The 11,967-nt window shown below is 39.8% G+C and overlaps 1 protein-coding gene across 1 annotated transcript in view; it reads left to right on the forward strand.

Annotated features, from left to right (window-relative positions):
* The window catches only part of LOC139140100 (neuronal acetylcholine receptor subunit alpha-10-like), a 36,968-nt gene extending 25,001 nt beyond the window's left edge, over positions 1-11,967 (forward strand). Inside the window, exons 3-7 of the mRNA XM_070709120.1 lie at positions 521-666; positions 1,201-1,245; positions 1,547-1,656; positions 5,060-5,601; positions 9,271-11,967. Coding sequence (XP_070565221.1) covers positions 521-666; positions 1,201-1,245; positions 1,547-1,656; positions 5,060-5,601; positions 9,271-9,944 — 1,517 coding nt within the window. The 3' untranslated portion in view covers positions 9,945-11,967. The remainder of the gene's footprint in view (positions 1-520; positions 667-1,200; positions 1,246-1,546; positions 1,657-5,059; positions 5,602-9,270) is intronic.

Raw genomic sequence — 11,967 nt, forward strand, 5'->3', positions numbered from 1 at the left:
ATACTTAAAGGGGCATGTCATTTATCGACTTTATCTGAAAGCAAATTGGCCAACATGATGAAAAATTCAAAGGAAAACAATGAGTCAACACCATTATATATGTCAGCAACAACTAATGCGAGAACGAGGCATTGAGAACTATCCCCTTAAAATCATGGAGGCAGAAGCTTCTACCTCCAATCCATGTTAAACTGAATTCTCCTCTATATACATTGAGCTGCCCATACCTTAATCTGTTGTGCCGATATCCATATTGTCTCTGTGATACTGTCACTTTGGCGCCATACCTAAACTTTGATCTAATCTTTATTGCTGTTCAACTGGTGCTAATGACAACAATGTACAATTTAAGGGTATATTATCGTGAGTTAAGATGAATCAGCTGCTTCGATACTGTCGATATTCTACTTGCGTTTCTGTTCGATACTTGGCTCTGTCTGACAAGGCAAATTATCGTCGGATTAGCGATGTATCAACTCACCCTTAACAGTTGTTGTCCGTTCTTCCTGTCGTCTTTCAGTTGGCGTGACATTATCATCCGAGGATCAGAGGCGATTGATGAACAAACTGTTCACCAACTACAGCGTTCACATTCGACCCGTTTACAACATGAACACCACCACCACGGTGGAGTTTAGTGTATGGCCGGCTCAAATAATCAATATGGTATGTCATATACCTACCTAGCTGTGGTGGCAGTCATTTTGTTCGTTCATTGGTTTTGGCTCGTGACCTTAATGTAGGAATGATATCTACTTTTAAATTTGTCAGAATTCGTGTACAAGGGTTAATGAGTTGGATAGTCGACGGGGGAAGAGAGAGAGAGAGAGAGGGGGGAGCATAATTTTAGAAAGTTTGTGTTCCCTTGTTCGGTTATGGCTCAGAAATGGAATAAAGTAAACACAGTGTACTTCGTCTATTTTCAGAATTTTGGTAGTTCTAAATTACATCTTTAAAATAATCTTTGTCTAATTTATACCCGCCTTAAACCGAAATGAACTTCACCAGAGAAAACCATACATTATTAACATTATCCAGGAAAACATGAAAACGGGCTCCATGTGACATTGCGCTTCAAGTGGCTTTTTCCTGGCGTGCAGAATGAATGATCCCTGTTCAGAAAGGTACCTTGAGCCATTTCCGCGATCCTTAAACGTATTACAGGGCAAATGATGCCTCGTCTTTTTTTCTCTTCGGCAGGATGAAAAGGAGCAAAGAATGACAGTCAACGCTTGGATAACAATGGTACGTTGTATCAAAGTACGCCTCGACGAAATTAATCCTTTGTGTCTTCAACCTTGGAACTCGGACAGCACTGAGTTTTGCCGTGCAAACGACATTGAGATTGTCTCGGGAACCAAGACCTACCTTCAGAGGATAAAAAAGCAGAGCTTGTGAATTAAAAAGCACCTCTCCATAGAGATTAATTTTGTTGTACAAGTGTCGATCTTTATCACGTTCATCCTGTTAAAGAAGGTTCCCTATTCAGGAAGTACATTTATGCACTTTCTACTCTTCAACCGTTTTCTTGTCTTTTGTCCTTCAGTGGTGGGTAGATGAATACTTACAGTGGAAAACCAGCCACTATGGCGGTGTTGACCATATTTGGCTGCCAACATCCCATATATGGTTACCGGATATCACCCTATACAACAAGTAAGTTTTTTTAGTCTAGTCTTTGTCGTTTTTAATCCTTTATTTTTATCTTCACTATGTGGTGTCAGCAAAGCAGACACTTCCCCGGTCCTACCTTCTCCCCTTTATACTTGATATCTGCCCTCGACTACGTGAAATATGATATTTGCCCAAATATAGCGATTGCGGCCGCCGAATGCGTATGAATATGATGACTTGAAGACAGCTACGATATAAATCGCATCTATACATAGTTCTTTAGTTGTCTATAAAGAAAGATCCAGTCTCTTAAAGAAGAATGCGCCTCTGAGAAGGATATTCGGAGTCTTACATTCGAAGGACATTTTTGTCAACCATTTGTGGAAGCTCATTTTGAAGATCATTGAATAAACAAAGTTTTCACAGGCTTGTTGTTGTGAAATCGAAAATTCAGTTTTTCTCCATAGAGTTTACACAGGGATTGCGGCCATCAAGTAGCGGTAAATTTTTGGTACTTTGTTTCTTCTGAGTGCCAGATTTTACATGGTGACCACTGTTCTCTTTAGTTTTCCTCTATGTCCCATATCTGCCGTCATAAATGTGCAAATTTTTACATAGTTTGTGGCGTTTTTGTAATCATCGTCAATTTTCAATAAAAAGTTTGGTGAAGTAATTTGGCAAATAATTATCACATATAATGATGTCATGTAATGGAAAGTTCACTTCTGGAAACGTGTTTTAGTCGAGATCGAGTGACGTAGTTGCGCCGTGATGATGTGTTGAATGTGGCAGCTCGCCAACACGTTGGCTATACATCCGCACACAGGCGTTTGTGGGCTGGGTAGTCCGCTTTGTTCATCGATCCTCTGCTCGATCTATCGATTGCGTATACTAGTTGCCTCTCCGGCCCTTTAAGCAGACTACCAACCCTACGAACGCCTGTGCATCCACTGTTTTCGATGCAGTTGGCAGAGCTTATACTGACAACCAACTATAACAAAAGGACATTGAAGAACCTTACATTTAGCGCTCTGCAACCGTGAAAGCATCTTCAAAAAGCCTATGTTTCCGGCAAACTGAATTATCACGTCATAATTTCGAGTAAGGAAATTGTTTATCGCTTAAAGTGAAAACTTTTCATCGGAAAAATGTGGAAATAGTGACTTGAGACTGCAATTGAAACGTTAAACCACTGAACGATGATTCTGTTCCGAACTTCCATTTGTCACTGTATTTTGACCTTTCACCTCGAAGGCGGTGTTGCATCTTTTTCCCGATTTGTTTGAAGGTATGAACATTCTGTGTGTGATAAAGAGATGATTGGAACTGATATCAGGTGAATCGACAGAAATTACTGTGCGACTTACATCAGTCACCAATTTTTTCAACAAAGATTAATTCTACATGACGTGTGTGTCTGACAATCAAGAAATTTAACGTGACGTCATTACCTCTGCTCTGTTCAGAAGTTTCGTTTCTAAGGTTATTGAGTGACATTGTTGATCCGACTAGTATAAACGATAAGACATTTATTGATATTTGTGCATTTGTTTTTATACATATTTTGTGATCAAATCCCGACGCCTATCAGGCTGTTGTGGACTCCGAGCCTCTACTTAGGGAGCCGTCATTATTTACGGCCTGGGGGTCGAAGGAATTACATCAGAAACTGAAATTTCGAGTACACCCACCTCGAACCCTGATGACTTTGAGTTACACCACTCTCTAACCTACAAATTTTGACTGACCCTCACTTAGAAAAGTTAAATATCAAGAGATGTATTTGTAAAATTTACAAAAATACAGCAAATGTAAAAACCCTCCATATCCCGGTGAACCCTGCTAGATAATCATCAGTTATCTCATGGCAGTTGAAAAAGGTTAAACCAACAAAATGATATTCCAAGTCACAGTAAAAAGGTAGATATAAAAGTTCACGCTATAACCAGTATCTAACTATAAAGTTTAATTTGGATGGGTATCATGGCAGGATTTCTACTATAAAGATATCTGGTAGGGCAGACTTTGAAAGTACAGGCGGGGGTACATGCGGGAGGCTGAGGGGGAAAGTGTCAGAGGAAGTTGTATCCTCTCCTGTGAGGCTGTGTGTAAAAATTTAAGAAATTGATGTGTGCAATGGTGCAATCTGGTGCAATATGAGAGGGGTTTTTTAGTTTGTGTTTTAATAAGTAAACTGTCAGAATACCCCAAGAGGGGTGTGCGAGAGGAGGTGTCTCCCGTCTCGTGACCCCCTCTTGAATAAAAAAATTGAGAAATTGCGGTGTGAAATGATGCAATCTGAGAGGTGTTTCAATTCATTTTGCACGAAAAATTGAGTAACCCCTTCTTTCTCTTGACATTTTTGAGCAACCCCCTGTTAGCTTTCAATTTTTTGAGTGACCCCTCACATTCCTCCGACCCCTAGGCCGTAAATAATGACAGCTCCCTCAATGGGGGGAATGGGTTGGGGTGGGGTTGGAGGGGACATGCTTTTTGTCAGGTTCATCGTTTAACCAATGGTCCACACGTCTTTCGATGGAGAAAAAAGAATTGACCTCGCGTACATAACCAATGTCAACAAACAAATGCATGCTTATACATTTCAAGTCATTATGAATTCTACAAGAAAACACCACCAAGTTCATACCTCAGCCGGTAAAGCTGGGTAATGTCTTCCGTCGTGAGCAGTTGCCGACATCAAGAAGCCAAAAGTTCATAAATTCCCATCCCAGCATAGTGAACAACCAGCGTAGTCTGAAAGGATGGTCACGACTGCAACCATCTCATTTCACTTCCCCGTCGACTGCGCGCAGAAGTATCCAAATATCAATTTTGAAATTGCATGTACCTCCCACGTCTCACGGAAGGAATAACGAGCTTTTCAAAACCTCTCCCGTCCTATTAGTACCTAGTTTTCGAAGAAGCGTGATTGGAACCACCGCGTTTCTACTTTGCTGTAACCGAAAATGTCAAACGTCTTACGGAAGACTGTCTAATAAATCGTGCAGTATGCCTTAGGGCGTGTGCAAAACCCAAAATGAAGATATATTTGCATCGATCTCGAGTCAAGAAAGAACGACAGAGAAAAGATTACCGAAGAACGGTTTTCGCCTGATTTCCACAAGAGTTCGAGCGATAACGTGACTAAGCGATTAGTGTAAACATTACACTTTTTTCTGGTCTATAATATCAGAGACGAATTATCGGTTTCTAAATAATAAAGTAACCTTACAGGCGAAGATTTCGATGACTTCGTCACCTATTATATATTTCTTTTTCGTTACATTTAAAACTGAAATCACATGAAATTACCATCGTAGAAGTGCATTGTGAACGTGTTAACGTTGGGGTAAAACACCTCAGTATTTTATGACTTTGGGTAATCAGTATCGTAAAATGATATTATCATATTCCATTTTTGTCAACGATTCTTATTCCTTTTTAGTGCTGATACCAGGTGGGAGAATTTTATGGACAAGGCGTTGATGATCGTTCGCAACGACGGCCATGTTGATTGGAGTGCGTCCGTCATCTTGAAGAGCTTTTGCAAGATCGATATTCGACTGTTTCCCTTCGACCGGCAGCAGTGTACCCTGGTCTTCGGCTCCTGGCAGTACCCACAGTTCTTTATCGACATGAAGGTGGGTATGGGGAATATCTCCTACTTCGTGGACAACGGTGAATGGGACCTCGACGGGCTGAACATATCCCGCAACACGTCGTTCTACGACCACCTGGACGACCCCCGCACGCCGTTCACGGAGATTACGGTGACCATGGATCTTCACCGGAGACCGTTGTTCTACGTGTTGAATTTGATTGTGCCCTGCGCGTTGATCTTCGCCGTCACCGTTCTTGGATTTTACCTTCCGTGCGACTCGGGCGAAAAGGTGACGCTGGATATCACTATTCTGCTGTCGTTGACCGTCTTTCTGTTGTTAGCATCGGAGTTCATGCCCCCTACGTCAGACACAATCCCGCTCATAGGTAAGTTCGTTGGTGTGACTTTCCTTGCGTTAAAGGTATTCGGTCACCTGTTCCAATTTCGCCACAGTTACCATGAAAAGAGAAAATCTAACCAATCACAGATTTTAAGCGGGTGGCCGCTTTTTAAAAAACAGCGCCCTCACGTGGGCATTTTGAATACCAAGGAACGCCCCTTTGACCATATATGGGCATATTTAGATTACAGGTGACTGCATACCTTTAAACAAAATCGGTGATCTTTACATTACATGGGGCAATAATGAAAATTATATTTTCATTTGTTTTCTTCCATGAAACAAACACTTTTTGGGGGTTGAAATATTAAATATTAGGCGTAAGGGGAACAACAAGCCCCCTTCAAATAGGGTAGGTCGGTCAGGAACTTTTTAAATTTTCATATCGGTGTGACCCATAACAAAACAGCAAATTTAGGCAAAATCATGCTTTAATGTCGGGGGTTTTTACATAGGGTAGGTCGGGTATAGGAAACGAGTATTTCTTTTATCTGGCCTTAGGGGCTTTAAATAAAATTCTTTGTTTGCTGTCCGCGTGCTGGTAGGTTTTCAGAGAAAATTAAGAAAACAAACACAATGTTAACACTATTACGAATAAAAATATTATTTTTCCAAAAGAAACCAAATAAAAAGTGAAGTGATGTTAATTAACTTGTGTTTTTTGTCTGTATTTGTTTTTTTTCCCTGGCTGGCCGGTGGGTTTTTCAAAAATCGAAGGACGGCAAACAAAGAATTCTCAACAAATAGCCACAGCGTTGCGAACACAACGCTCTGTATACGATAAACAACTATTGTCGATAAATGAATTCTAGTCACGACTAAATGAAAAAATCAACCAATACACACTACAGGCCGTGTTTACAAGTTTTAAACTATCCTTCCACAAATGTTTAGTGGTTAAAAATTAACGGTGGTTTACAAACAGAAAGAAATTATACTGGAAAACATATCAAAAATTACAACTGCCAGAGTTTTATGAGACTTATTGTCGTCTGTCAGCTGGAGTTTTCTCCTAATAGACATTCAATAAGCCTCTAATGAGCAATTAATATTAAAAGCCTGTCTCGCCATTTCTATGAAATATTACTAGTAGACATTTTCCGAGTCCAACAAAGTGCGGATTTGTACTTTGTTAGTGACATGTCCTTGCCGACATACTTATTTGTAAACATGTGAGTGCGAGTAAAGAAATATACAAAGATCATTTGAATAAATGTGCTTGGCTTAGCCCTCTCACACTATGCTATGTAACTTAAATCGCTGAAATGGTCATTAATTATGCAAACTCTCATCCAATCAAAACGAATCCACCCTAATGAGTTTGTTGTCGGGTAAGTAATGTAGCTCTTTTCGAATGCCCCGATGGGAAAATTGGAAATTTGATGCCTTCGATCTCATAGGAATATGATATGTCAGTAATGTCATGCAGTCTAAATGAGGAAGAGATTAAAAAGTCAGTGTGGGTTTTGATTGCGTTTAATTCACTACCTATCACGCCCTCTGACGTCCATAGCTGCATGTGTCGACTTGTTGCCATGGTAGGCTTTTTTATCGTCAGTAACTTGGTTACGAAGCAGAAACTTCCTACATTGTATGACATTATATTGTGTACATAGTTTTAACAAATTGTCGACAGGACTACAAATCATGTAGTTTATAGATGAAAGGGTATCTTTGTTTGCAGTTAGCTTGTGTGTGTTCGTCAAATCTTCGCTATGGCACTTTCCAGTGCTGTGCTGTATAGGTACTGTAACGGATCCTATGGTATCTTTTCCAACGCGTAGTGCATTCGCGCAAATTATGAAAATGAAAAAAAACTAATTTCACCTAATTGTCTAAGAAGAAAAAAAGTATTACTCTTTAGTTGATTGCAACTTCATACCCACAAGCGATGTAGGAAGTTCAGGTATCGATTCTTTGAATGATATCTGCGATATTTCAAATAAAGATGTGTATTTTCTACCAATGGTCTCCTCTCCTTTTAAGGCTGAACACTTCAGTCGCAACCCGTGATTACATGACCACTACTGTTTGTCCATAAAACACTGCCTAATGAGATACCGTGTTGACCTTATCAGGGGATAAGGTCAGTCAACATCTCGTCATGTTCTAATGACCAGAAAGAAAGATCACAGATATCATTAAAAGGATCGCTACCTGCACTTCCTGCATCCCACTGTGGTATAACCTCAATCGAATATCGATTAGGAATCGAATGGTGAACCGACTGCGAACTTCATTCGTTTATTATGTTCTCGAATCTCTCTGAAATATCGTTAGGATACTATGGTTAGTCCTTTTTTCCAAATAGGGAGGATCAATAGCATTCTACTTTGCATCACATTCTCCTCAAAAGGCCTGCAGCTGGAACGTTTATTGATATTTTCACTATTTTTGTTTTGTATGTCAATTGTATGTTCTTGTTGTACTCCCCAAAGCATATTAAAACACCTACTGTAATTTTATCTTGCCAGTACAACGTCGATGATGCACTGTTAGTTATTGTTTGCATTTAAATTCTAGTCGGTACCAGAATTCACTTGTTAACGATAACAATGCCGTATAGCTTTGTGGAGAAGAGCAAAAAACTATAGTTGATATCATAAACAAAAATAGTGAAAAAAAACCGCAAAAAATATAGCTACCGGCATTTAAATTTAGCAATTAAACAGAACTAACCAAAGACAAGGTCAGAGTTAGAATGAAAAAGTCGCCATGCTAGTTTATCTCTGTGGTTATCTCTATGTTGAATACGTGACAGATCACATTTAACTAACTGTGTACATTAAGTTTACAATAAACTATAAACAATGATAAAAAACGGTGCATGAATGTGTACTATCGGAGACTTCATTAGGCGCATCATTTTACTCGTAGTAGAATGTTGCTATTGTTGTCATATACCTCATCTGGTTTAAACAATACCCATCATGCACGGTATTGCAGCTGGAGATCAGACTTTGAGTCATCGTTTTCTTGATATTCATGTCCACTCTGTCGCCCACTCTGCAATTTTGATGACGTTTTGTAGGCTCCTATCAATATGGCCGACTTCTCAAATTACGTAAACCTGGATGAGAAGAAATTGCGACTTTTTCCTTTCTAGAGCCCAAATATGGGCGACTGTGACAATTCTGTCGTGATTTTATTCCCAAACTACATGTTGTGTCGTGTGTACCTACTATGAAATGTGTATTTACTTGGCAGTACAGAATTTTAAGAGTACTGTAGCTATATGTTAATGTGCAGACAACATCGTAGGCTTAATCGAAGAACATAGCCGCCAAAAATATAGCTTCTGCTAAAATATGGACATTATATGCTTAATAAGTGTAATAACACAAAACCTAATGTGTCCATCATACCCCCTTGCAATAAAGTTTATAGGCAGACACTATGTTATAAAAGCACGGAAGTGAGCATGTCGGGTACTGTTAAACTGACAGTTAAAATTTGAATATGCCCGATGTTTGCAAGTTACTCAGAGGTCAGCTTTGGTATTGACACTGATACATCTCATATCCAGTGAGAGTAAAATTGGACGATATATCTTGTGAATTAAAAATGCGTAAAGACGCAGACACCAGGGCCCTTAAAATAATACAGTCTGTCTTTACAAACAGTTGCTGCATTTAACAGTTTTCTTTCATTTCAGTCCAATATTACGTCATTACCATGATATTGGTGTCCTTGTCGACAGCCATGACTGTGATTGTTTTGAACTTCTATCACCGTAATCCTGGCTGGCACGAAGTTCCGCCCTGGCTTCACCGGCTCGCCTTCGGTTGGCTGGGAAAAGCACTGTGCATACGGATGGAGCCTACGCCGTTTCTGCAGGAAAAGAGGGAGAACGCGAACTTCAGCGTGAACGCGCACAGGCACAACAAAAAAGAGCGGGAAAGGACTGTGGACACAGTGTCGCTTTTGGCGAGCAAGCGGAAAGCCAAACACAAAAGTGAAGACATACGGCTCGAGAAAGTCTTCACGAACTTTAACGATATCGTCGGGCACAGAAACACCATCGCTGAGAACGGACAGCGCCGCCCGAATCGCATTCACGACAAATACCCGGATGACGGTAGCCTTGATCACCTTCGCCGCTTTGATCAGGTCTATCTGGAAAGCAACAGGCAGCTAGTCAGAATATTGCGCCAGATCTCCTCGCAGCTCGATGAATTGGTCGGACGATACAACGACCAGGTGCTGGAGGAGGAACTCCACAAAGAATGGAAACAGGTCGCAAGGGTTATCGACAGGGCTTTCCTTATCCTTTTCGTGTTCTGCACTTTTTCAACGACCATTGGTCTTGTACTTCAAATGCCGCTGTGATCACTTGGTCCACCATACATGATGAATATATATTAATACGTTTCTTTGAACACGATGCAATTTACATTTCCTTGAGTGACAATATGATTATTCGATCACGAATTTCCAACACAATGTCGGAGGTTTATTTTTGATAACGATAAAGCTAGGTGTTGTCAGATGTGTAAACTCCTGTAATTCTATAGCACGTTGCACTTCATACGATTTGAACTCGTTTTGGATTATTGAATGGGTTTGGAATCATTTTGTTTGACTTTATTCCTATCGGTTGCGAGTATCATTTATATCAGCTCTATATAAGACTTGATAGAATATGCGAGAAGAATAAAAAAATAGCAATTATGTAGATTTCCTATTTGCTTCCAAAGGCAATTATCTGAAATGGTTTAATATCTCGAATCGTCTTACATGCGCATGTATTGCATTTACAGTCCATAAGCGAAGGAGTCGGATTTGTAGCAAAGTGCATTCATGTTATGGGATTACGAAATGAAACGTGATCAGAATAACTTATGATTTTTCAATCTAAACCTTGAAACACCTTTGTCGACCACCGACTCAAGGCTTAAGCGGTTTCGAAGCGTCTACACCTTTACACCTGGCAGTTCCCACTCAAATGAAAACACCACTTCGAATTCTATGAATCGTAAAAATAACCCAAAGATAAAATCGTACTCTTCTGTTGGTAAGTCGAGTTGCATTAACGTTTACTTCATCCTTCACATTTTATAAAAATCCTCTGGCCATATCCTTGCAACATCTTTTGAAACCATGGTTACGTACTTTTCGCCTCCATGTTCTGTGAACTTTCTCCCAACCGCTTCAAATGTTCTTCTTTCCTCTGACTGTTCGGGTCAATAACAGGGTATTTAATGTGCTCTCGAGGGGCGCGAATCAAATTATCAAGGATGTATGTTGTTATTGCAATGTGTGTACCGGAAACTAAATATTTGATCTAATTCTTGGAAAATCGGATATTTTCATTCGGCGTTTTATTTTTTCATCCGGTCTGCTTAAATCTCTGTAATAAGACTTGTAACCGTTTTGTAAAGATGTCGCTTGATCCATTGACTACCTCCAAGACCAATCGGATATTAATTGTGACATATTGCGTGTAAAATGAAGACTCTGGGAACGTTATCATCTCATTCTAAAACATTAAAGGGCCAATCAGCTTAGGAATTACAACGAACCAAGGTTATTTGAGAAGCTCCAGCCTATTGGCCAATCGCGACCAATCAGGAACTTGTATTGACGAATGAGTAAAGACCGACGATCTTCCAACCGTACTCCAACACTTTCAACACCACATAAGCTTATTCAACTTTTATTGCCAAAATGTGGTGATTTACAATATTTTTGTAAAATGAAGACGACTGATAAGATACCACGCTTTTACTGCTGTTTTATGAGACTGAGAATGATGCACAAGAATCTTTACCTTTGTACGTATCAATGGGTCTTTTTGTCCAACACTTGTGGATATAGGTTTAGTAACGCCGAAAGACTGTATCTCAACGCGGTATGCGGCGGAAGTATTCATTCGCCTTTGTTATGCCAAGTTGTCTGTTACAGTGATGTGACAATCTTCGAGCCGCACTACTACTTGAAAAGTGTATTCCAACGCCATCGAAGGTAATCCGATCAGAAGCTGGCGTTGGATGAGATTTGTTGACTTTCCTTTGCCTTCCTTTCAGAGAACAAAACTGCCCACACCAAGTGATATGATATGATATGATATGATATGATATGATATGATATGATATGATATGACCAGTGCCTTTTGCAAATGAAAAAGTGACTCTTCCACAGATAGATATAAGGCTACAAATCACGTGACCAAATTCTGACCAACTGACATGGATTACGGTAATTTTTTCTGTGGACAAACTTTCTGTATATTATTAAATGAAAAAAAAACCAAACAAACTGATGTACACATATATGCGAATGTCCTGTTTGTGCCTGAGTCGAATTTGTAATTTTGCTCCTTGTTTATAGGAAATAAAAAAAATTCAGTCTT

The sequence above is a fragment of the Ptychodera flava genome, chromosome 9 (genome assembly GCF_041260155.1).
Source record: "Ptychodera flava strain L36383 chromosome 9, AS_Pfla_20210202, whole genome shotgun sequence".
NCBI lineage: Eukaryota > Metazoa > Hemichordata > Enteropneusta > Ptychoderidae > Ptychodera > Ptychodera flava.